The sequence below is a fragment of the Grampus griseus genome (genome assembly GCF_964374135.1).
Source record: "Grampus griseus genome assembly, chromosome: 2".
Lineage (NCBI taxonomy): Eukaryota > Metazoa > Chordata > Mammalia > Artiodactyla > Delphinidae > Grampus > Grampus griseus.
This window is the reverse complement of record NC_139018.1, coordinates 152831224-152858821: the sequence shown is the minus strand read 5'-3', so window position 1 is coordinate 152858821 and position 27598 is coordinate 152831224. Positions and strand designations below refer to the sequence as shown.

Sequence of the window (27598 nt, the reverse complement as noted above, 5' to 3'; positions counted from 1 at the left end):
ATACCCATTCTTGAGTAGGTTAGTGAAAAACTAAGTACAGATCTCAACTTAGAAAGTTAAAGGCTCAGGAGAGGTCGTCAGTACAGCTTGAATGAAGTTTAAGTCCCCGCGAGCGGTTCCGAATAACAGGGATGACTTTGTACAGAGAGGAAGCAAAGGGCTTGATGGGTCCTGTTTGGCGGGTTCAGTACCAAACTGGTACTTTCATGATCAGCTAAAAATACCCCAGGTCAGTTCTTGGCTCAGTGGAGGAAATAGTTGAGAGCACCGAGAAGAAGATTAGGGATGAATTGAAATTAAGAAAACAGCTCAGCATAAAACCCCCCACGTTCTATGACACCCCATTGCAGGTGAGCTTACAGGGCCAATGTTTGCTTCTTGCTGGACGTGATCACAGAGTAGAGGGAATATTGCCTCCTGTATGTTGCCTGTGGTTTTTTTCTTTTCAAAGCCTCTGGCCCTATGATCTCTCAGGGTCTTGACAATAACGTAGTGTCAGGTGCTACGGTGTATGGTGTATGTATTGTTTCCTCTTTAAACACGTAGATCAGTGGACACACAAGGAGCTTAAAGAACACCCTGGGGGGAACGTGTTAGTTTAGGGACAGACTTGGCCGTAAATGACAGGTTTCTGCCTTATGCTCCGTCTGTTTTTCCACTGCTGTGCATGCCTTCCTAATATCACACGCGATTCCTCTGATATGATTGTAGCTATGAACGGATGGGATGCGGTTGGACGGTGATGACGTGATGTTTCCGGGTTATTTCCGTTTCATTGGAGGCTGAGGAGAGATGTGATTTTCAGTGAGACACGTACACCCACGATACTAGCTATGTTCCCTTCCATTGTTGCCTCCCTGACCAATTCCCCATCAATATCTGTGGCCAAGGTGGAGGCTATAGGGAGTCGAGGTTATGATAACTAAGGCTTTTACTTCATCAGGACTCACAGCAGGTAAAAAGTGTACCTGGTCCAGTACTTGGATAAAATACCCAGGCTCCTTTGACTTGGGTAGCGGTTGAATGGATCCAGAATTGTGTGTCTATAACTGATACGCATTAAAAGTGCCCTTGACATCTGTAAATAAAGGGCTTCCACTAATGGCAAAGCAGTAAGTTAAATTCAGCTTGCTTTGGTCTCAAGTGATTCCTGTCTCACTTGCTTCATTGCTTCTTGCTTTCCCCATAAGTCATGTTTAATAAACAGAAAGAAGGGGCCGCTGAGAGAAGGCTAATTGAGAAAAAAAGATGCTACATGTGACCATTATTATATTTTTACACAAACACATAAGGAAAGGCCTTCCATGCACATATTTCTTCTCTGTTGAGAGTGTTCAGGCTGTGCTCATAATACACGGAACAGTCCACATCTGTTATTTCTTTAGCTCTTTTCAGCTTTGAATTATGTATCTGTTGGTGCATTTGTAGATTCAGCCTTTAGGAGAAAACTCCTTGTCTATTTTCGCATCTGAGACCTAGGTTACAGTCCAGAGAGAGAAGGTTAAGAGTGAAAAGCTTTCCTTTCTCATTCCATCTGGTCCAGCCAAATGAATTAGTCATCTGGTCCAGCCAAAGGGGTAAGAAAGGGTGTGAGCCGCTGTTACCATAGATTGTCAGGTTGCGGTTTCTATGGTGACCGACTTTTGCTCTCTTTTGGTAGCTAAATACAGCAGCAATACAAAACTCGTAGCTGAGTTTGGCCTTCAGGTACTAGGATCCTTGGATTCTCCCAGAATTTGCTCGAGGCCACCTATGTAGGGCCAGAACTTAATTTCTTGAGCATGACATTCCCTGTCCCACCTGGCAGGGTGTCTGCTACCAAATAATTTAGCAGTAAGTGTTTGTGTGACTCTTGGTTGCTATTTCCTTCTCACCAACTGAAACCCCAGTGGTTCTTTGAAAGAGAGTCTGTCTTAGACAGTAGGTCATGTTGTGACTGGACGGATGGCTCGACCCCTGTATCCTGCTGGTGTTGCTGACCTGACTTCTGAGTTTCTGCCCAGCAGCTGGTCCCAGGCTGGCTTACCTCCAGCTCTGGCCCCGAACACCCAGACCTGGGAGCTTGCCCTCTGCCATTCCCTCGTTTGTCCTTCTCATCTCTTTAAAGACTTGGAGAGGTTTGTTAAAGTCTCTCGGGGATGGTGAATCGCAGAGATGTTCAGTTTGTGTCATGCCCATCCTTTGCCACTTTCAGAAACCAGAGGAGGGGCTTGTTTGTGTTATTTTTCATGTGCTCTGGGTTCTTGAACTGCAGCCCACGCATTACGTTAACTCAGAAAGCGCCGCGGGGACATCATGTTTTTATGCATGTTGGATAAAATCTGGTGAGACCTGCTAAAGAGGGCAACTTTGGTCCAACAGTAAAGGTAACGATGAAAATCGCAAAGGCCAGATGTATAGAGAGTTCACTCAACAATGGCTTGATTTCAGGGCCCCCTACACTGCTGCCTGCATCTGCTAGATAGCGACTTGCTTTTAATTCTAAACACTAAGAATTTAAAAATACAGTCCACCTTAGTTATCTGAGCTGTGAGTTATCCTTCCCAAATGGCTTCTGTTGGCCCCTGATTGTTCCGGCTCTCTCCAGTTCCTGGGTTTCAGGGAAAGCAAGATAATATTTGCATGAACTTCATGTCATGGGTGTTGGGATACGAGGAGGGGACATCGATCTCTTATTTATGAAGCAGATGCATTTCAAAGTGATTGTCATAGCATATTTTAATTTCTTCTAGATTTTCCATGCTACTCGCCATTAGTTAGAATAATTAAGAATTGATCATAATTCTTTTTTCTGTGGATGATTTGATAATAAATGATAGTATAGTTGTATGGAGGCAGGGTTTTTTTTCCCCTCAAAACACGGACAGATTATTTTTTTTTGTAGGTTAGGTCGTACTTTTTTTTTTAAGATTTTTTTTTTTTTTGATGTGGACCATTTTTTTTTTGTCTTTATTTTTTGTTACAATATCACTTCTGTTTTATGTTTTGGTATTTTGGCCACGAGGCATGTGGGATCTTAGCTCCCCGACCAGGGACTGAACCTGCACCCCCTGCACTGGAAGACGAAGTCCTAACCACTGGACTGCCAGGGAGGTCCCCTAGGTCGTACTTTTAATCTCCGTCTTTTCTTTCATGGATAGGCAGTTGTAAATTGCAGGATCTCAAGTAGGCAGATGGATGTAAAGAGAAGTTTAAGTTCATTCTGTCTACAGAGGTTTAAAATCTAACGGAAAATGAGGACCACATATGATGGGGCCCCAGCTACTGAACCTTCCGTATATTCCCTCCTGCCTGAGAAAGGCCTCCTGGTGCAGAGGTTTGTGTGAGCTGCAGGTGTAAATGAAAGTGTGGGCATCCTTCCGTCCTGCGAGTTCTCTCTTTCCTTCCGTGGGCAGCCAGTGTACAATGAATTTCCGCGTCAATGGCACAAAGTCAAGGATAAGGTGAAACTCTGCCCCCTGTTTCTTCTCCAGCTCCATTTATAACCAGAAGAACCCACATAAACAAATCAGATAACCTTTTTTTTAAACTGAAATTTTTATTGAGATAATTGTACATTCACATGCAGTTGTAAGACATAATAGAGAGAGACCCCATATACCTACTCTTCACCCAGTTTTCCCCAATGGTGACATCTTGGAAAAAAAACACAGTTTTGCAGCCAGGATATTGACATTGATACAATCCATGATCTTACTCAGATGGCCCCAGTTTTACATGTGTTCATTTGTGTGTGTGTACTTTTTACAAATTTTTTATTTTATTTTATTAAAAAATTTTTTTGAAGTATGGTTGATTTAAAGTGTTTCAGGTGTACAGCAAAGTGATTCAGTTATACATATATATTCTTTTTCAGAGTCTTTTCCGTTATAAGTTATCACAAGATATTGAATATGGTTCCCTGTGCTGTACAGTAGGTCCTTGTTGTTTACCTGTTTTATATACAGTAGCGTGTATATGTTAATCCCAAACTCCTAATTTATCCCTCCCCCCTTTCCCCTCTGGTAACCGTAAGTTTGTTATCTATGTCTGTGAGTCTGTTTCAACAAATCACATAAACTTTTACATGAATAGATAATGTTCTGTGTTTAACATTAAATAAAAGGAATGGGTGAGTTTAGAATAGTAGAAACCTGACTTAAAGCCCCCCCAGTATTTAAGAACATGTCATGCTTGGAGTCAGTAGAGAGATTTCCAGATTCCAACAGAATTACTTTTTGCCTAATTATCTTGATTGTGCTCAGAGTAAGCACAAGCGTACATGGCACACGTAAGGCGCCTTTGCAAAGGAATTTGGAACATTTGATCATTTCCCTTGTGGTTTTGTACCAGTTAGTCCACTTGCTGGACCTTGGTTGTTTCTGAGCTTCCAGGGCTCCTGGGAGACTTCAGGTCCGTCAGCCAGGGGGGTGGTGAGCAGGGCGTGGCCGACGCGTCACAATTCCTCGTTCTCCTGTAGTAAGTTACACACCTTTGGGATATCTTTGGAATATACAGTATATTAACGTGCTCAGACCCTTCAGGGTAGCGTACAGAATAAAAACGCAAATAAAGCCGTGAAGACTTCACCTGGACGCCCACATCATCCTCCAGTGGAAAGTCATTGCAGCGATGTCGCTTCAGTTGTTGAGCCCAGACAGGACGGAAGAAATGGTACCAGCCACTCCCCACACTTAATCTCATTATCCTCACGATAACCCGACATGCAGGTATTATTAGTCTTCCTGTAACTTGAGGAAAATCAGAGAAGCTGTCCTACCTCACACAGAGCCTATGGTGGAAGCAGGACCCAAATGCAAATCTTAACCGACTTTAGGCCTAACTGCATCTGAATCAGTGGTTCTCAACGGGGGAGGATCTGGTAGTTCTCTCAGTGTCTGGGGGCATTTTGATGATGACACAGAGCTGGGAGAGATGCTACTGGCATCTGTGGGTAGAAGCTGGAGATGGACGGAACATCCTATGTGCACAGGACAGCCCCTACTAACAAGGCATCAGTTGCCCCAGGATGCCAGCAGTGCCCAGGTGGAGAAACCCTGGCTAGAGACTGGGTGCTTTTCTTACCAGGAGGTAGGTTGACCCATGGAAGGCAAGGGCAGCTGGGATTTGAGGACGATGCCTGAGATTTTCACTGTTCTTAGATCTGTGCCAGGCGGGCTGGCAGTTGGCACTTTCCCATTGGGAATCTTCTGCACCTGTGGCAGAAAGAACACAGATGGATGTAAGCCCCTGTGTTTCAGTAGCTCCTGCTGTGTCCAGAAAGGGCAGGACACAGAGTCAGCCTTGCCTATCACTGATTCTTCATTCTCCCTCTGAAAGCTGGATTCCACATGTGGGGAGACAGTTCAGGGCCATTGGCCTTGTTTCCATGACAACAGTTGAGTTGCATTGAGGGCTCTCAGTAGAAGGGAACACCCAGCAATAATTTTGTCAACGGCATCTGGCAGTGGGGTGTGAGGCTGGGGAAAAGCTAACCCCCAGAGCCCCGACTGTGGTTTTCTTTAGCCCACAGCCCTCAGGCTGGACACGTGTGGAGATACCCTAGCTCATTAGGAGAGAAGTAACTAAGCTTAAGAACAGACAGTGTAATCACTGTTTACCTGTACCCACAGCATAGGCTCTGTTTTTTTCTCATAGTGGTGCTGTAAGTAAGGTTGAATTTCTTGCCACTTACAATGCTTTTATGGTTAAGTGTTAATGAAAGGCATCCTCATTGCCCCTGTTTTTTTTTTTTTTGCGGTACGCGGGCCTCTCACTGTTGTGGCCTCTCCCATTGCGGAGCACAGGCTCCGGACGTGCAGGCTCAGCGGCCATGGCTCACGGGCCCAGCCGCTCTGCGGCATGTGGGATCTTCCCGGACCGGGGCACGAACCCATGTCCCCTGCCTCGGCAGGCGGACTCAACCACTGCGCCACCAGGGAAGCCCTGCCTCTGTTGTTTTAAAACAACCAGTGTACCAGTTTTTGGACTTACTGTGGAAATAGTCCTGCTATAATCACCTGTTATGAATTCTTGTGGTTCAGGTTGAAGTATATAGTACTACATTTTCTCATGACTATTTTTTACCTTGATTGAATGCAGGACTAGTTGATAAAATTGCTGTTTACAGCTGTAAGTAAAAAAATGGAAATGCTTATTAGTGTTCAGCTTATAGATGTTTTATTACCTTTTTGTTATAAATATTTCATTGGCTGAGTTTAATTCAGTGCAATGGAATTGAAATATAATAATGCTATTGATTTAATAAATGCTGGCATCCTAATGTACATTTTTAGATGCAACTAATATAATGAGGGTAATTATCTAATGAACATGTGAGCACTAGGTCTTTCATAAAACAAAAAGAGGAAGAGTATGATGAACTGCATTGGATTTTTTTTTTTGGCATAACATAGCATGCTGATATGAATAAAGGAATTAAAGCCTAGGTCATTATATATTGATTTGAATGTAGTACTAAGTAAAACCTTCCTCTGACTTTTCTGAAGCCTGTTCTTGGAAATTATGCAGATTAATTGAAGCCTTTGAAAAGATGCCTATGCAATGTTTGAGGTCCCTACGGACCCAAAACTGGCATGTTGGAACTGAAAAAATTATATGGTGCAGTGTTTTTGTGTATGATGCACTCAAATCACTAAATCAAAGATTTTAGTGCTTAAAAAGAATGTGGAGGGGTGTTGAATTGCATTATCAGTTTTTTTGTCCATTTTTTTTCATATCAACATAAGCAAAAAGAAAGAACCGGAGGATTAAAGATTGAGGATCAGATGGCCACCATTAAGGAAATTCCTGGAGCATTTGATTGTGGAACTCAGGCTGTAAGAATTAGGTTTCTGCACAGGAAATGAGGCACTGCTTTTCTTACATGAAAATCCTCACCAAGTGCATTTTAATTGTGTTGTGTTAATTAGTTTGAACTCCCTCTCCCCTGTGCCACATTCTTCATATTTTTATATCGTGTGGGGTGTATTTATCCAATGAAGCAGGGCTGGCAAGAAGCATCAGCTGTCTTGGGAGTCTGTGATCAGCACATACTAAATTGTAAGACCGTAATTGGCAATGCTTCCAGCCTCTAAAGTACACGGAGAGCAGCGGGTTAAGATCCAGGAGGCATTTGAGAGATGAGTTGAACCTAAGATGATCGAATGTTCTTTCTTTTTCCTTGTCTTTTGTCTCTCAATTAGTAATACCTTCTCCTCCTTCCATAGATTAATACTCTGTCACTTATCTGTTTCATAGAGAACCTCAGTATTTACCCTGAAGCTTTGTCATTCTGCCAATGACCAATATTAAGGCAGCTCTGTACAGTAGTGTTTCTTAAATAGCGATGCTTGATTCTTCCAGAGTCAGGTTGTGCTTTCTTCCCAGGGCTGGTAGTCCCTTCAGAGGCACTTAGGGGACCAGTGAGTACCTGGGGATGCTCTGAGGTTGTCTGATGTCCTCTGTCTCACATGTGAAATAAAGTGGGACACCAGCCAAACTGTAAAGGCAGAACAACCAGGTATATTGTGTTTTGTCCAGACTTCTTTTGCCAGCGTTGTACATGTATTTATCACATCTCTGTCATTTTCTAACTAAATTTCAAGCTTCTCGATTTTGGGAACCACATCCTCCTCTTTTTTTTCTTCATTCAGTACACAGGTTAGTGCTTAACATAGAGTATTGAGAGATACCACTGGCAGGTTGAGACTCGTGGGGACTTTGCAGCTGGGGACGTTTACTAGATGAACCACATTTATCAGGTAAACCTGTCTGGGTTAACATTGATAATGTTATGAGAGATAGGTATCGATGATGGATACCTTGTAGAGCATCATAGGCATTTACTGGACACATTTTTTAAATCTTTGTGGCTTAAAGAACACGAAAGCAGTTAGTAAAAATATAATGGTTCATTGTTGATAAAGACTGATTGACTTTATATCTAAACATTGGGAGGTAATTTTAGTGTCAAAATTTTCTCTCTGACGGTTTTTTCATAAACCATTGAAAAGTGCTGTGAATTGACAGCAGAAATTGGAGGTTTTCAGTAAGTGGTCGGTATTAATAGCTATCACTTTTTAACTTGGCAATATCTGTCTTTGAGAGCATCTTAGGAGCTTATAGGTTATAAGGGTTTTGTTTGTTTGTTTGTTTACCATTAGCAATAAAAAACGCAAAGATCCATTTTGGTCTTTGCTTCCTGGTCTGGGCCATAACCTGATAACTAATCACACACAACTAGGTAATCTGATGGCTAGATCGTGTCCTTAGCGTCAGACCACATGGATTTGAGTCCTGGCTCCTCTTTTTAGCTGTGTGTTCTTGCTTAGGTAACTTAACTTCTCTGTGCCTTAGTTTCCTCTCTAAGATGGATCCTACCCCGTAGTCTGTTGTGAGGGGAAAATAATAATACAAGGAAAGTGCTCACAAGTATTTACAGTGTGTTCATTGCTGTTACCCTTTCTACCGGCTTGAATATTATAAACCAAACCAAGCTACTCTCAGTGCAGTCAGTGTATCTTAGTAGGAGTGAGTGAAAGCTCCGTGGGGTCAGGAGAGAAGAAAGCTGATGAAATTCGTGTGGATTACGGAAGTTGATGTGTATATAATCTCTTTTACATTGTCATTCGACTGAAAATAAGGTTCCCTGAAGAGTAATTGTTGAGGTAGGCTAGTAAGACAGCCCTCCAGTAAAATGAATGGTATTTTTACTTCTGATCAATTTGAAACTACTTCAGGGCAAAAATAAAATGTGTAGCCATGAATGTAGATGCGAATGACATTGCCAGCCTGTCTTACGGAGTTTTTCTGTAAGCAGTTTAACGGGACTCCAGTTCGTTTGAATAAACAGTATCTCGTGAGTGTGACAGGCACGTTTGTAAATGTCCTGAGGATTTACTGCTCACTCCTGATCTCAGGAATGACATCATTCTTGATCCAATAATTTAGAGGTGTGAAGGATTCTCTAGAGCTTTGCAAAGGCCAGAACGTATCTTTCAACCCACAGTGCATTTCCCATTACCTCTCAGTTGATAATCGGTTTTGTGAATCATTTCAGGAACCAGGAACTCTCTCTCTGTCTCTCTGTCTCTGTCTCTGTCTCCCTCTCCCCACTTAGAACTGAGAATGATTAGCTGGTGTTTGTAAATGAACGCATGTGCCCTGACTGCATTAACAGCCTGAAGTAAATGGTCTAGTAGTGATACATTTGTTTTTCAATGAGAATATCTTACATACGATGTACCCTTTCTTATGTACTAATATGGATGTACATGTATGCACACAAAGAGCTCAGATGGTCTGTGTGTTGGCTTATTTAGAAATTGACTGGTGTTGAATTTTTTATCATAAAAATCTGTTTGTTAGGAGTGCTGAATGACTCCTTTCGCCTCTGAAATCAGACTTAAAATCCTCAATACAGTATCTTACGACCCAGTCTCCCTAACTAAATTTACAGTTCCACCTTCTCAGAATCTTTTCTTCGTCATTCTAAGTCTCATGCTTTTTATATTCAAAATTAAGTTTCACTCCTTTAAATCCCTGGACTGCCGTCATCTTGGTGGTTATAATATTTTGAAGCTACAAGTAAAAATAGTGTTTGTTTTGAAATTTTTTCTAAACCTGGATCTTCCATGGCTGTTCTTCATGTCTTTTCCTTCTCCCTTTTGACAAATGCAGTTTTTGTGTGTATTCTGTGCATCACCTAGTGGCATGGTGTGTGGAACCCCAGTGGTTTCTAATGAATGCCAAACGAGTGAACGAACGAATGATAGAATATAGAATCAGAATGGATGTCAAGAAATCTAGTTTTTGATGTTTCTCCAGCTTAATTCAATAATTATGTCTGGGCATCTTTCTTGGATGAACTGCATAACGTAAATGAGAGGGTTTGGCATTGACTGGAAAATATTGCATGTACTACATGGCTAACAGTCATGTGTTTTAAAGATTTCCAGTGACCAGAAATCTAATGGGCAAGTCCTTTTAGAAAATACTGCCCTTCCTCTCGAGTTCAAAGTTTCTGGCATTACCATTCATGAATAACATAAATATTGGAGTAGCAGATTTATAATCATAATCAAACTCATAATCATTATGGTCTTTGCTCTTGGATTTAAAAATTTTTCATTTTGTTGACTTGCTTTCGAAACTGGTGGGACTTGTACACATTATTACCAGTTTTCTTTTTTTTTCCTTTTAAATGCTGATTAAAAAGTGACCTTAAGAAAATGGAAGTTAGGGCTGGGGATAAAGGGATGTATTTTATAGTTTTCAAGTTCCTTTCTGAAATTTGGAGAGGTTTAATAAGGTATAACAGATAGATATGGATATTTGAGACCAAAATATAAAAAACCAATGTGTGTATGCAGCTACCTCTCAAAATGTCCGGCTTCTTTTTCAGTATATTAAACAAGAGAGTTTAAGAGTTTTCACATAGTTTGGAACAAAAACAGATGCATTTTCGCAAGTAAGAAATTTGTGTGCTTACAACTGAAACCTCGTAGAAATAATTTAAGGTGTAGGAAATCTGAGCCATGATTCGCAAGGGAAAACTTGTTTCTAAAACTTCGTTCACTAAGCATTATTTTAAAACTGTTTAATATTTTAATGTCATCAGGACAGAACATTGTCAACAATATTTTAATTGTTTAAAAATATTAACATTTTATTTTCACCCCACATGTGGCCATGGATGATTTTGAGGTGGGTGGTATTTCTTATGTATGAGCAGAGGGAGAGATTCTCAGAGGTTGACAAGGGAGCACAGGGACATCTATAAAGAAGTAAGAAAATGTGTGGTATCTGCACAAAGTGATCCCCTCTTAACCTAGAGGTACTGTTTGATGCAGGGTGCGCTGGAATCATTAATGATAAGCATTTATAACAGAGTCCACAGCCTTGAAAAGAGAAAGTTATCTGAGGACCAGATTGCTGTCCTAAGCTTGTACGCTTTATTTCTAAGGAAAGGCAGGTCCCACTAGACAACTGTGAATCAAGTAAGGCAGCAGGTAAAGGACAATCATTAGTGTAGGGTTCCTGGGGGCTTTAGGGTTTCCAGCCCAGCATTGGGAGCTGTGATTGAGCAACCTTCTGGCAGAGATATGAGATGGGTGTAGACTTAACTAAAGACTTCAAGTCAGTGGTCAAGGTCACAGTGAGAGCCTGGGATATAGAAAGTGCCTGGGGGTTATGGGTCAACCCTACTTAGAAAGCTGGCTCTACTCAGAGTGCAGAGGGAGGGACAAAAGTGTGTGGGTCAAAGAGTGGGCACACAGTCTGAAATCAAGAGGGGATTCGGACGGTGGGTAGACCAGAAGCCCAGAATGCTGTCAGGACAGCCCTACAGCAGAAACGAAAGGAGAAGCAAACGGGAGAGCAGGTGAGAGATCCAAATTGCAAGCAGAGCCCTAGTGTTAGAGGCAGCCAGGGAACAGGCACGAGTTTCCTGTTATTGGTGAACCACATCTCAAGAACGTTTAGCTTTGTAGCTGTGAGTAATGGGAGAGACACTGCAGCAAGGAAGGACATTGCTAGCAGAGGGAAACGGAAGAACTTCCATGAAACTAGTACATCATCTTGCCCATTTATCGTAGCTACACATGTCACTAGTGCCTGAGGACATTTATGTAATACCAAATAGTACCATAACGACTGCTTGATAAACTTGTTGAGTACATTCAGGCAACGTTTTATAGTATGTCTTAATTTTAGAATAATTCCTCTTTTCAGAAGGTTAAAGGCTTTTGTGCCTGAAATGGAAAAAATATTTATCTGCAAAATCCACTTATGTGATTCAGTTCTTACTGATAGATACTGGGGTGCGTTGATGTTTGCTGAGAGCATTAACTTTTAATCTTTTCTTTCAGTCATTTTGGGTTTCCTACTTTTGTATTAACACATGTGGTTTCTGGCTCTGCCTTGGTGTTTGGGGTGATGTGTGTTGATTTGCATTAAATCTCTATGCTGTTTCTTTTGATTCCTTTTCCAAGCCACCTTTAAAAGTAAATGCTTTATTTTCAGTAATAAAAAAAGGAAATCATCTCCTGTACCTAAGAATATTTTTTAATCAAGTGATGATTGTTAAGTTCAATGAGTTTTTGTCATGTAAGTCCTTGCCCACGGAGCACATCACCTTCCTCGTTCTGAGCAACCCCCTCCCTGCACGAGGCACCCTGTGCTCCAGCCAGACCCAGCATTTATTGCTCACCCACTGGGTACAGAGACTTGCAGGCAGCTGTGGCCACATGAGAAATGACAGGTCCTTGTGGTTCCATAGGCATTTACATTCTGTACCTGCTTTGGTAAAGCAAAGCGGTGGTGGTGAGTTTAATAAGTGGATCTGGTGTCATACACTGTCCTGTTCTGATCTTTTGTGGGAGGGGCAGGCACAGCCCTGTGGGCTCTGCACGGTCCTCAGAGTTGGGTGTATTTAGAATGGCATCCTTGAATTAATGAAAAATCCACTTTAGGTTCCACATAGAGGCAATATCGTATGATATTTGTCTTTGTCTGACTTACTTCACTTAGTATGATCATGTCTGAGTCCATCCATGTTGCTGCAAATGACATTATTTCATTTTTTATGGCTGAGTAATATTCCATCATATATATTTATACACACACACACACCATATTTACGAAAGAGAAATAGAGTCACAGACGTAGAAAACAAACTTAGGGTTACCAGAGTAGGGGCTGGATAAATTAAGAGTTTGGGATTAAAATATACACACAACTGTATGTAAAATAGATAACCAACAAGGACCTACTATGTAGCACAGGGAACTCTACTCAATATCTTGTAATAATCTGTAATGGAAAAAAAAATCTGAAAAAGAATATATGTATGCATGTATAACTGAATCACTTTGCTGTACACCTGAAACTTAACATCAACTATATTTCAATAAAAATTGTTTAAAAATCCACTTTACATTGGCAGATAAAAGAAAGTCATAGATCCCCAGATATTTTTGTACTTCTCACCCAATTGATGTATTTAGAAACAGGAGGATTTACTTGCAGCTATTATTTCCTCAGGGACAAGCTGCAGAGACATTTATTTATCCACTACTGTTTATACAGACTGTGAGTTATGAGGTGACCTTCATCTCTGCAAGATAAATCCTGGTGTCCAGAGTCCCGCCAGCCTCATCTGTTGCTGTGTAGCTGAAGTGGTTATTGAAACTTGTTTTCTTGAGAAGGCAGGAAGGCTCCACTCACACACATAAGGTTGCTGTGAATTGTCTATAAAACTGCCAGGCACCTATTAAACAGGGGGTGTAGCTCATCTTTATAGAGCAGGAGACGGGTTCTGATTGGGCACAGGGCTGTTTTGGAGTCTTCTATACCCACATGTCCAAGGACCAGTATCAGTACCAGTAACTGATAACCTCAGTGCTCTTCAACACAGAAGACAAGCTGTATCCCCCAAAAGATCCTCCCCGAAGCCTGGAAGTAACTCCAGTAGCAAGAGGCCGTGTTTTCTGAGGAGGCCCCTGCCGTGTTTTAGATGACTGATGGCTTCTATTACTCTGCCGAGCTCTCCTGATGGCCCCTAGGAAGATCAAAGCTGTGCGGTGTGAATTTTTTTTGCTTAGTATAAGTTTAAGCCTGGCCACCAAGGCTTGTTTCTCCCTTGGAAAGGCAATTTAGCCTGCAGAAAATAATTAAATCCGTGATATCTTGCCATAATTAGAAATCTGAAATGGGGGAGGGTTAATGATTTCAATCCGATTTCAGTTGCCCACTAAAACGATCAAGGAAAGCATCCAGACAGTTACTGAATTCGCTTACAATACCATTGCGTTTAATATTTTCGTTCTTTTCCCCGTAGGACCATGCAGATTTGAGAAGCCATTTTTTCACAGTTGGGATGAAGCTAGAAACAGTGAACGTGAGGGAGCCCTTTCACATCTGTCCTGCATCAGTGACCAAGGTGAGGTCCCTCCCTTGCTTTTCACCTCCGTCTCCGTAGTGGATCCAGTAAGTCTTTCTACTCCAAGCCAACCAGAGGAAATAGGCTCGTGTGGGGATCTGTGGTGACGCAAGTAAACCCAAGGAGGAGGGCCTCCTCTCCAGTACAGTGCTGTCTCAAGCTCCCTTTTTATCACTGATATCCGAGTGAGTGTGATCAGATGCCTCCTCTTGCAATGGGTGGGGTGAACTTCACTTGTCCTCCGATAGTGCAGGATGCGGACACTCGTGTCCTGCAGAGACTTGGAGGAAGATTCAGATGCTCAACTGTGAGTTCACAGCAGTGAACTCAGCCACTGAATAGGTGGCACCTCCTCTTACTAACCACAGTGACATGGAGACTGCCATTTGTCCCTGTGCTCGTGAGAAGAAACCGCTGATGAGTTTGTAATTTTTGTAATAGTAACTTGCTTCTCCTGCTACACTGATCATATTTCATATGATCTATTTTGCAAATACTTGGAAATGGTGAAAAGCAAGTTCCCGTCTCCAGGGTATTAGCACCTCGCTTCCGTTCTCTCATCTGCTTTCATTGACTAAAGGAAAAGTCATACGTCTAATGTTCGTAGATTTAAAATGAAAGTACCGTTTCACGCAAAGACATTTTTATTATGGCCTTGATAGTCTTTTAAGATTATAATTTCCCTTCCGCATCAAAGAAATCTCAACGAAGTTACCTATCATAACATACAAAGTATGTGTTTCTACCTTAAAAATATATATGTGTATATACATACATACACACACACATACCATTTATGTCCTGTTAATGGCGCGAGAAACCAACAAACTAAGATTCTTAGCCAACATGTGTTTTACTTAACGGCCTTCCGTGCATTTCCTGGGGTTCAAACGTCAATTCCATTTTAATTTCTTTTTCTGAAGGAGACGGGATTGTTAATGTGGTGATTAATAGTATGAAGTTATTTGAGTCATGCTTTTTTATTTATGATTTTATTCAAGATTTGGTAAAATTCAAGAAATACAGTGGTGATCATGTATTACAGAATATGGGAAATGGTTATAATGAAACGTCCTTTTGTTCTTTGCTAAAGATTTTTTTCTTTAGTGAACATAAATTATTTTGTAACTATTAAAGCAATTTATTTAAAGGATAGCTGCGTAGAACAAATAATGACTTACGCTTTGAATGATCATCTCGGGTTGAAGTGCATGCTCTCGCTGTTCATACACCATTCCTTTATAACCTTTTTATTTGAAATGGCTTTTAGGGTTCTTATTGTGTGTTCTGGTAGTTGGCACATTTTTCTAGAACTAAGGAGTGATACGTTGTTGAACCCTGGCCGGAATTCCTCTTTGTCCCAAGCAGGTGATTCGGTAATGCCAGCTGCCCATTCATCTGGGTATGTGTCATTCCCTTCTCATTCTAATAGGCCGTGGTGTCATCTTCACCTGGTGTTTATAAAATAAACCAAACCGAGGTGCAGTCTGTCAGTGGTTGACACTCACATTTTTCTACCTTTAAATAATTGCAATACATAATATTAGAATGTGACATCCTAATTATCATCAGTTTCAGCCCAGGTATCTTCATCTCATTAAATAGACTTCCAGGGACAGTAGTTTGGTTTTCACAAAAAAGAATCTTCTCTCTAAATACATGTCATTGGAGGTTGGGGGTGAGGAGGTATTTTCTCTGGTTTTTAAGTCACTTTTCATTTTATTTTTTCTTACCCTTTGTACCTAAGATAAAATACTTAAGTCGGGCTTCCCTGTTGGCGCCGTGGTTGAGAGTCCGCCTGCCGATGCAGGGGACACAGATTTGTGCCCCAGTCCAGGAGGATCCCACATGCCGCGGAGCAGCTGGGCCCGTGAGCCATGGCCGCTGAGCCTGTGCGTCCGGAGCCTGTGCTCCGCAACGGGAGAGGCCACAAAAAAAATACTTACGTCATTCTGTTTCACATTTATCCTTCTTCCTTCTCTTACTGGCCATGTACTGCTGCCTCTTAGAACTTGGGTCGGCACCTCCCCAGGCACAGGACTCACCTACAGGTCATGAAGTAGTAGAATATTCTTAATGTAGAAGCTGTTTATAATTAAATTTATTTCTCTTAACATTGGAAAAGGTTTTAGAATATTACGTTTGAGACTCTAACACACTGTGCTGTGAAGTACTCATCCTAATGAAAATTTCATTTGTATCTTCCTTGGGGCTTTTCTTCATGGCGCAACTGTTGAGGAAATAAATAACAAATAGACAGGAAGGCAGAGAAGCACATAGCAGATTCAGTATTAAATGACCAACCTTTGGCCCTACAGGGGGACTATGTTGGTGTGATGGGGAGAATATCACCTGTGTATGTGAGATGCATGGTTTAGACAAAGTTTCCTGGAATTTGACACGTGTTGGGTTCTGTTTCTAGGTCTGCTCACTCTGAGCTGCACAGTCTTGGGCAAGTTGGCTAACTGCTCTGGGCTTTGATTCTGAGGCCTGTGGTTCTGGACCAGATGGACCAGTGTCTCTGAACCATTTGGGACCATGAACCCTGATGGATTTGAGGGAACTTAATTTAGCTTTTCCTCTGAAATGTGTGCACAGGAACGTGCATCTTAATAGGCTTGGAGGTTCCTTAGTGCCTGTTCTCACACAGTTCAGCTTTGCTAAGGGATCCTGCCTCCAGAACTATATGATACATCTCTGTGTGAGCATGTGTGTGTGTGTATGCATGAGCGTCTAGATCACATTAATTTAACAAATACTTACTGAGCATTTGTAGACACTGTTCTGGATGCTGGAAACATAAAGTCCCTGCTCTTACAGAGCTTATATTTTGATGGCGGGGGGAGACAGACAATAAATAAAATTAATAAGGAAATAAAGTATGTTAAATGCTAAGGAGAAAGGGGCATCAGGGAAAGGACCTCTAGGGTGTTGGAGTGGAAGGAAGGAAGATGTGATTTTAATTCAGGCTACCAGGAACGGCCTCCCTGAGAAGGGGAAGCTTGATCCTTTGCTCCTTAAAGGCTGTTTCCAAAAGCAAATCTCAGGCAGCAGATTTCTAACGAGTTACTGGAGTTATAACATCAAGAAGAACAGAAGTCAGTTCACTCTTCCTGCGTAGCTTTGAACCAGGTTGCTTCCACAAAGTGTTTTGTAAACCAAGGAGCCAGGAATCAGAGCTTAGTAAGAGGGTTAAGTTTCCTAAGAAAGACTGGTTTATGTCTGTTGAGTTGGGAAAGCGATTTTTTGCCTCTGGCCTGTTTTACATTCTACATTCTTTAAATCCATCATGCTTTTCAGTGTGGCTGTCCACCTGATTTTTGCACTCTGCTTTTTCCATCAGCATGTCTTGTTCTATTTCTTTTCCTCATTGACTTTTTTCCTTATACTCAAGTAGGTGTTCAACCAGTTCCTACGTACAAAGCGTTTGCTATGCATTGTGGGAATATCTTGATGAGTAACAACAGGATGCTGTCCTCAAAGGACTTGAGGTCTATTGGGAGAGATAGATGTGGTATCAGACCACAGGAGGGAATGAGAATTTTCGGTTCAGAGGTTCACGTCTGATGCTGTGTGCCAGAACACAGAGTGAGGTGGGGGCGGGTGGGGGGGGCGTTCCAGCAGTAGTGGCTTTGGGGACACATCTTGAAAAATACACGGACGGTGGAGTGGGCTATTTAGACTTGTGAGAATATTGAGTAAGGACATGCCCGGTGTGAGTGATTTCCTCTTGGGTTGGAGGGGTGGGACGCAAGGTGAGGCTAGACATCTCTGAGCCGGATGGCGGAGATGGTCCCATCTTGGCTAGGATTTGTCTTACTTGTTTTCTAGCTTGTTTTTCCTCTGGCTTTGGCTGTTGGTTTACTTCTATAAAGTCATGCTGATGTTTTTCCTTCTCTGTCTCCGACATAATTCTGGTTTGTTTACTTTCCATCAATATGACCACAGTGATCAACTAACTTTTTCACAACTGGACCACTTTTGTAATATACACTGAAATTCCAGTTTGTGCTGTGGTCATTGGGATGAAATACGCTTACTGCATTTGGAAGCTGTGCCACTATTTCTTACGAGTCTTACATGTTAATCTCAAGGAATTAACCCCAGGCTCTATCGTCTTTTCTTTCAGGTTTTTAACAATCGTTTTTTCCAAGTGACTATTGATGACCTCAGACCAGAACCTAGTAAACTCTCGATGCTGTGCCACGCGGATTCTTTGGGAATTTTACCAGTACAGTGGTGCCTTAAAAACGGAGTCAATCTCACACCTCCCAAAGGTTTGTATTCTGTGAAAATTTACAGGGTTTGGGTGATTCAGGAGGGCGTCGTATCGTCACTGAAGTGATGCTTCTGTTAATCTGGAGAAGTTTACGCTGTAAAGATTTTAGATGTAGTGAGAAAATAGTTTGTTTCATGGTTAGCCTGACGTAGGAGTCTGTACAGCTCCCTCCCCTGTGGAGGTGTGTGGCCCTGGGCTCCTCCATAAACCATTGTTCCCTGTCTGTTATTGTATGATTGGCAGCTGTGTTGCTGCTGTGTGTTGAGAAAGGGTACAGTATTGCTAAGTGATTGGGGTTAAAAACTTGAACGCGGAAGAGAAGTGACTTTAAAAAGGCAACAACATACCAATGAAGCATTTCTTTACATTTTTATTTCCAGTAAGTTGAATTTTCCCCAGAGCCCAGTTGCTTTCAGATTTCCAACACTTTGATGCCATAAGACATGACAATAATTAAGTTGGGAACCAGGTTGCATTAAAGTCGTTTTAAGTTGAGACCCATAAACCACATGTCAGTAAGGATACTTCAGGAATGTGATGTGTTGTCCCTATAGGTCTAAGGTTTATCCAGGGAAGGTGCAGCAAGGAGAAAGGTGAGAAGATGGGAAGGAAAAGAAAGGGACTGATAGAAGACGAAAGCAGAATGAGAGTAGAAAAACAAACTTCAGTGGAGATTTTAGCACATAATCTCAAATAAAGCAGGGGTTTTGTGCTAACCTTTTCAGATCACCAGAGATTGGATTACTTGTACTTTAATTGTGCTGCACCTGACTTACCTATGGCGTGACTGTGCTCCCCTGGGCTTTTATCCTGACTTATGCTCCATCCTCATCCCTATGGAGGAGATTCTTTTGAATTATTTCCATGCAGCTGGTGCTTTTTCCCATTAAAGTTCTTCAGTAATGGAGTGCATTCTAATTACACTATGGTGAACTTCTACAGAACACTGATTCCACTGTTCTCAGTGCCAAACTCGCTGAATCTTCAAAATGAGGATTGCCCTCTGAGGAGACTTAGCTCCAGAGAGTTTATATAGCCTGCCCAGGGCCCCAGGCTTAGTAAGTAGCAGGACAGGAGGTCAGGATTATGGTTCTGTGCTCAGTAGTGGGTGGTGAGGACTCCAGTTCACGTGGCCTCTGCGTTTGTGTCCATTTGGGGGCCTAGAGGTGACTGTCCAAATCAGTGTGCTTCAGTTATTCAAGACGGTTAGATGAGGACACCCCTGATATTTCACAGGTACTCTGCAGAATCAAAGACATGATACACGTCCAAATATTTTTATAATCTTTTAAATGATGATACAGGTGCTATGCTGTAAACATCTATTGGTGGTAAGGAAGAGAAGTCTTTTCCTGCTGTGAAGTTTCAGCAGCTGGTCAGTTTTAGAGTTTGAAAGCCCTCAGGCCAACTTCTAATCAGAGCATGTGTGTGGATGGGTCCCATGTCAGTGAAGAAAGATGTTTTCTAGATATCTAAAATGTTGCTCGGGGGACTTCCCTGTGGTCCAGTGGTTAAGAGTTCGCCTTCCCGTGCAGGGAGTGCGTGTTTGATCTCTGGTCAGGGAGCTAAGATCCCACATTCCTTGCAGCCAAAAAACCAAAACATAAAAAATGCTGGGACAAAGTGAGAGAGTGCCATGGACATACATACACTACCAAACATAAAATAGATAGCTAGTGGGAAGCAGCCGCATGGCACAGGGAGATCAGCTCGGTGCTTTGTGACCACCTAGAGGGGTGGGATAGGGAGGGTGGGAGGGAGGGAGATGCAAGGGGGAGGAGATATGGGGATATATGTATATGTATAGCTGATTCACTTCTGTTATAAAGCAGAAACTAACAGACCATTGTAAAGCAATTATACTCCAGTAAAGATGTTAAAAGCATTATTGTAACAAATTCAATAAAGACTTTACAAATGATCCACATTTTAAAAAAATTTTAAAATGTTGCTTGGTTGGACTTTGCAAATTTCTAGTTAGTTCCTAGTAAAATAGGATCTGTTTAAGAATTTTTAAAAAATGAGTTGGGTATCTCCTCACATAGTTAAAAAAATAGGAAAAACATTTATATATGCATTTTGGATTCATGGATGGCAGAGGTTTAACGTTTACCAGCATCTTTAGAATTTTAAATGTGTTTCAGACGAGGTTGTTCACATAGCTTGGACCTTTGCTAGGAAATGGGTGTGCTTATTTGGATAATGGCATTTCATGATATTAAGAAAATTGTTTTATATTAATGTAATTGAACTCTTAAGTGTGCAGTGAAATGACGGTACAGATATATTTATGATATTAAATATTTTTATGTCTTAAGCGTTTTATACCTACCGTTTAGCTGTAATTATTGCATCTTCTCTGTCACCCCAGTATTTGTGATATTTGGTGAAATGAAATTGTCTTCATGTCATCTTCCAAACTCTTCCTTCCCCTTTTGAAAGTGAAGCATACCTTTTCTAAGAGGAAAGTTTCTTTATGGATATTATATATTATTTGTAAAATATTGAGTAATGGTGATCAGTACCTTCCAGTAAGAAAATCTCAGTGGTAATAACCATTTTTAAACCCTTGAAGCATTCAGGAATTGTGATCCACCAGTAATCTGTAGAGGTTGTCTTTTGGCTGTGGGATTGTTGTCTTGAAATAGTAGAGCTTTTAGTTATAAACCAGTGAGAAGAAGAGCAACAACTTACAGAAAAAGGTTTATGAATATGAGCAGACACTTCACAGTAAGAGAATCACGACTCTTATGTAAACTCATCATGATAAGAGAAATGCCCGTTAAAAATCATACTGAGATGGCATGGATTTCTCAGATGAGGAAGAAATCCAAAAGAGAAAGAAAGAAGCGGCTCTGTTTTGATGGGAGTCTGGAGGAACAGGATTCTCAGATTTGCTGGCAAAACGCAGGTAGGTACAAACCGTATGGAAGGCAGTTGGGCAAATTTAACCAAAATTGTAGGTGCGTTTAGCCGTTGCCTTAGCAGTTCGACGTGTGGAAATTTCTCTTAAACTTACAATTTACAGGTAATATGCATAAGAGTTTGGTTTTTTCTGCAGCATGATATATAATAGCAAAAGACTGGGGAAAATCCAAGTGCCTGTCTGTATGGGATCAGTTAAGTCGATTTTGGATGTTTATATAATGAAAACTATGCAGTTGTTAAAAAGAATGAGGATAATCTCTACATACTGACATGGGAAGCTCTCCAAGATGTACTGTGAGTGACAGATCAGTGAGTTATAGTATGATGTCTTTTTTGTTAGAAAAGAGGTTAATGAGGATATATATTTATGTTTGCACATATTCCTGGAAAGAGACTCTGGAAGGTTGCGTAAGAAACTAAGAGACACAGATATAGGGGACAAACGTATGGACACCAAGGGGGAAAAGTGGCAGGGGGTGGGTGGTGGTGATGGGATGAATTGGGAGATTGGGATTGACATGTATACACTGATATGTATAAAACGGATAACTAATAAGAACCTGCTGTATAAAAAAAATAAATAAAATAAAATTCAAAAAAAAAAGAAACTAATGAAAATGATGACTTCTGTGTGGGGTATGGAGGTGGCGACCAGGGCAGATGGGAATGAGACTTTTCACAGAATACGTTTAAAATCTTTTTTTTTTCTTTTTGATCTGAGTGTGAATGTATTATCTATTCAAAAGGAATCATATGATATTACAAGTAGAGAGTTTTTATACCTAAAGGGACCTTAAAGATTATCTCATCAACTCCAATCATTATATGTGTGGGGAAATTGAAGCTCAGTTATGTTAAATGTTAAATGATTAACATTATGATTAACATTAACATTATTAACATTTAACATATGTTAAATGATTTTTTAAGTCTTGGGGCTGAACTTGGCTTGAAACCCCAGTCTTAAGATCCCAAATTGAATGCTTTTTCTGTATAACCAGATCCACCCTTTATTGCTGTTTTCTCTCACTGGTACCTTCGTAAAAGCCATCCTTCTCAGTAATTTGGGGACTTTTTGGTGGCCTTACGCAGGACTGAGGGATGTCAGTGGACCATGACTTACCCATGACGGGAATGATCTATGTGTCAAAGCATTTGGAGAATTTCAATTCTCGAGAATAATATTCCAAGTGTTTGCCATTATAACAAAGCCACAGCTTTAGTTACTGAGCTCCCTTACCATTTGGGGAGACTGTATATTTATGTGTACCATATATGTAGTAAAGTATATTTATTTTTGTAATTAAAGTGAATTAAAATTGAGAGATGCTGGTGGTTTCGGTAGTGATGATTTTATGGTTTCTTTTTGAAGTAACTTGTTAGGTGTCTTACGTGTCAACACCTGGTCTGGGAATCATGCTGTCGGATGTTTTCCAACACCATTCTTGGCTTTATTAATGTATGAAAGTAGATGCTCTTTTTAAAAGTTTGTTGTTTTTCACTTGAATTTTGAGAATATGTAGGATTTATTACACATGTTGAGAAGTGAGTTTAGATGTTTTCTTGTAGGGATGTTCCCACAAAAGTATTACATTGTTTAGATTTCTGCTTATAGTTACAGTGTGTTGCCTGATCCCCAAAAGAGAGTAACCCACTCATTCCCCATTGGGAAGCAGCTGATGAAACAAGACACCTGGGTGGTAGAGGAGATGTGCAGACAGCATACATCCCTACTCACATTATTTTGACTCCTTTCCTATTAAAAACATCTATCCCCAAACTTTATATACAAATAGTCTAAGCTAGAATGGATCGAAATGTTTTATTGTTGTCTTTGAGCATGTGCTTTCTTGGTAAGCAAACGACAGAATCTTGGAGATTTCATCCCATTCGCTGAAACCCAACAAACAACAATTCAGTATTATAGGCTCTCTGAACCGGGGTCAAACAAGTAAATAAATCAAGCAGGCAGAAATGCATATAGGTTGCCAACCATGACTTGCTACTTTTAAATCATTTCCTTAATCTCCTTGGCATGTAACACCCAAGATTAGTCACAGAATCAGCAGGGGGATCTTGGTAGACAAATGAAGCCTATCCATTTCTGTTGTAAAATGTGTGAGCAAAAGCTAAAGTAAGTCACTTATTTTTGCACTTCGTCTCTGCTCTTTGGCCATCTTAATAGACACACAAACTTCACACAATTTAAGAAGTAAAGGTGTTTTTTCTTTTAATTTATTTTATTTATTTATTTAATTTTTGGCTGCATTGGGTCTTCGTTGCAGTGCGCGGGCTTCTCATTGCAGTGGCTTCTCTTACTGCGGAGCACGGCGCGCAGGCTTCAGTAGTTGTGGCGCACGGGCTTAGTTGCTCCGCGGCATGTGGGATCTGCCCGGGCCAGGGCTCGAACCCATGTCCCCTGCATTGGCAGGCAGATTCTTAACCACTGCGCCACCAGGGAAGCCCGTAAAGGTGTTTTTTTTAATGATTATCAAGACCCACATTGGTGAACCCTAATTGGTATTCTCTTTTCCTCAGACACTGACTCATGTGACCTAATCCTTTCTGTCATCTCCTATTTCAGACATATTAATGGGGACAGAAAATAATAAACATACTCATGGATGTCCCGCCTCAATTGAGCAGATGCTACCATTTTGCCGTTTTTGATTCAGAGTTTTAAAAAATGAAACAGAGCATCATAGATATAATTGAAGACTGGGTCAACCTTGACTCTTCTATTTCTTACCCCCTATGTAATCTGTCAGCAAATCCAGAATCTGACCAGGTGTCATCGAGACCACGCTGGTCCAGGTCACCATCCTGTCTCTCCCTGGTTACGCCAGTGACCTCCAGTTTTCTCAGCCTACTGTTAACACAGCAGTCAGACTGATGGTGTTAAAACCTAAAGCACGCACACCCCTCCTCTGCCTAGCCTTCCCAGGGCCATCCCACGCGGCTCAGAGGCCAAGTCAGGGTCCAGGTCATGACAACACCCTTCAGCACCTACCTGATCTGGCCTCCTGTCTTAAGACTTCCCCCAGTCCTCCCATTCACACCAGCCTCCTTGTCCTTCCTGGAACATGGAGCACGTCACCCCCTTAGGCCATTGGCACTGGCTGTTCCCTCTGCTTGGGTCACTCCTCCTGCTTCTTCAGTCTTGACCCCGGTGTCCCCTAATTGGTGTCATCTCTCTTGGCAGCCTTGTTTAATCAGCAAATCGCCACCCCCAACATTTGTGTCTCCTTCCCTGCATGGCTTTTCTCCATAGAACCTTTTATCATGGAAAATAACAAGTAATACATATTTTACTTCTTTTCTTTTCAACTGTCTTTCCACTAAAATGAAAGATGAGGAGGGCAGGCATTTCTGTCTTGTTCTCTGCTCCAGCCCAGCAGCTAGGAGAGTGTGGGGTTCTCGGTCATTGTTTGTTGAGCATTGAATGAATTGAATTGAAGTCCCGTTCCCACTCTATTCCCCTCCCTTCCTCTCTCCCGGAACCGTCTCCACCCTCCTCCGTAAGACGACCGCCTTGCTAAGGATTTTATGCTTTGACTGCATAACTGCCTTGGCTTCTGCAGCAGTCTCTCCTTGTTTTTTATTACAGTCACTTTACAGTAGGTCTTGTGTTGATATATATGTAAACAGCATCATGCTCTGTGTATCCTCTGTATCTTTATGTAACTTTTTTATTCATTAGCATTTTGCAGATTTTTTCCACATTGCTGTGTGTAGATTGTTTATTCACTTTAGCTGCTTTTTGAATATAATTTTTGAAACCATTTCCCATTGATAGACATTTAAGCTATTTCCAGTTTTCCCTGTTGCAGATCTACAAATGTAGATCTTTGCACATGTACCCAAGTGTGAGAGATCCTTTGGGAGCTATACCTAACTGGAGTTGCTGGAATTCCCCGGATATTACCCCATGCTCTTCTGTGTTGTACAAGTTTACGTTTCCACCAGTAGCGTCTGAGAATTCCCAGTTTACATTGTCCACCCTGTTAGGTGATAATTCTTAAGCTTGAATGTTGCCATTCTGATGGTGGGGAAATGGGCTCCTTGTGTGAGTGGCGTGTTCCTGATCACTAACTAGTGCAGCTGCACACTTCATCATCTGCTTGTTGGCAACTTGTGTTCCCTTCGAATTGTCAATTATATTTTTGCCCTTTTTTCTTTTGATGATGGAAGTCTTTATATAGGCTAATATGAATTCTTTCTCAGCAATGTGTTTCACTAGTCTGTGGCCAGTTTCTTCACCTTTAAATGGTGTTTTATATTATATTAAAGTATTAAATTATAATGTAGTCAAATATCCATCTTTTCTGTTCTGATTTGTTTAAAAGTCATTAGAAATCTTTCCTACTGATGTTCTTCTATGTATTTTTTTTAAGTTTTGCAGTTTGGTTTCCATATTTCCATATATGGCTCTTTAACCTACTTGGAATTAAGTTTTGCATGGCATGAGAAGAGAAAAAAGTTTTGCTTACTTGTTTTTTGTTTTTTGTTTTTTTTTTTTGCTTGAATTGAATTGGATTTTCAAATTCGCTAATTGTCTCAGCATCATTTATTGAGTAATCTTCTGTTTCCCCTCTGACTGGTAATGCCACCACTGGCATATAGCAAGTTCCTTTATGGTTGTGAACCATATCTCATTCTTAGTTATTCTGCTTCATTGGTCTGTTTGTCCATCCCTGTACAAATACCTCAGTTTATAAAATTGATTTTACTTTATAATATGTCTTGATATCAGGTGAACGCCTCTGCTTTCTCCCTTTTCAAAATTGACTAGTTATTTTTGGCAGGTTATTCTTGTATGTGAATTCTAGAATCAACTTAAAAGGCTCCATGAAGAACCCCATTGGATTTTAATTGGCATTGCATTTATAGAGTAATTTAGAAAATTGGCATTTTATTTTATTATCTTTCTATAACTTGAAATCTTTTTCTAGAATTTTTTTCTAGAATTTTTTCCTGGGTACATTGTCCTTTAGCTTGCTGTTATGAATTAGATTTTTACATTTTTTTAGAATTTATTATTTTTTATTGGATGTAAACCATCTAATAGAATACCACTGATTTTTGTGTATTTATTTCATATCTAGTCACCTTCCTAAGCAGTGTGTCTCAGGAACAATTTGTAGAAGATACAGTTTAGCTGATTCTTGAAGGTTTGGTGAAAGTAGCTTGTAAAACCGTCTGGAGCTGGTTCTCCTTTAGTTTGTATTTTATGGAGTATGAATGTATTTCCTTCAATGGTTATATATTTAGTCATGGCTACCACTTCTGCTTGAGACAGTTTTGGTCATGTATATATATATACAGAAGTGTCTGTTTTAGCCGTGTTTCCAAATTTCATGTCAGATCATTCCGTTAGGTCAAACTTTCATTGAATTGTTCAAATATTATATGTTCTCCCTATATTTTTGTTTGTTCTATAATTTTCTAAAAGGTGCGTTAAAATATTCTGAGACTGAGGGTTTGTCAGCTTCACGAGTGTGTGTGTGTGTGTGTGTGTGTGTGTGTGTGTATGTGTTTGAAGCTGTGTAAGGGCATTCAGGGTGAGGATGGTTAGAACTTCCTGGTGATGACCCGCTTTATCCCTAGTGAAGCGTTTCGCTCTAAAGTCTGTTTTGTCTGACTCTCACGTTCATTTGTTTCCTTATGTGGTTTGTGATTTTTCATTGTGAGCTCATTTTCAGTGACGATTGTTATTTCTGTGGGAGTTCCAAAATCTTTAGACCGAAAGATTCGTTTCTTTGGTCTGCTTTTGCGTTAGTGTCTGGCCAGTGTTTTAGGGTTTTCGCAAGTCCTAGAGTATTTATCACTTTATCTTCCTACTAGAAAGTGAGGGTTTTAAAAATCTTTTTATTCACTTCCCTTTCCCCAGCACATAAAACAATGCCTGGTACACGTAGGTGTCCCTGATGATTTAAGGAACTAACGGGTGAATCTTACATTAATTTCTCAGTCTGTACCATACAAAACTGTAAAATTGGACCTTACAGCTGTGTGTGCCACTGCCTTGGGTGAGCAAGTGGTTCCTCTCTTTCTTCCCCTAAACGGAACCCTGGGCAGGTGGCAACCATGTCTGCTCCGCTGCTTCTCCCTCCAGGGACAGGGCTAAGATGGTCTGGTTACTTTTTTGTTGACTGAGGCCAGGCATTATAATAATCTCAGCTTCTGCTGCTCACCTTCCTTGAGCACAGGGTTGTCTTCCATCCCTGGGCTTTCGTAAGTAGTTTTTTATTATTATATTTCATCTGGCATCTAAGAGGGGACATTGATCAGCCCACCTTGTTACTGGACTTGGATGCATGGTCTCATTTCTGGCTCTGTGATTCATTCTCGAGCAAAAAGCACTTTTGATTGAATATTTGGGGGGCTAAAACTCTCGGTGTTTTTTTTTAATATCTGAAAACATTTCTGATTGTTGAAAACTAAGCCTCCCTCTTGTTCACTTATCTCTG

The 27598-nt window shown here is 40.9% G+C and overlaps 1 protein-coding gene across 1 annotated transcript in view; it reads left to right on the top strand.

Moving 5' to 3' along the window:
• The window catches only part of SFMBT2 (Scm like with four mbt domains 2), a gene marked incomplete at its 3' end in the record, with an annotated part of 185139 nt that overhangs the window by 94666 nt on the left and 62875 nt on the right, over positions 1 to 27598 (top strand). The window contains exons 7-8 of the mRNA XM_082648611.1: positions 13820 to 13921; positions 18051 to 18198. Of these exons, the coding sequence (XP_082504737.1) occupies positions 13820 to 13921; positions 18051 to 18198 (250 nt within the window). The remainder of the gene's footprint in view (positions 1 to 13819; positions 13922 to 18050; positions 18199 to 27598) is intronic.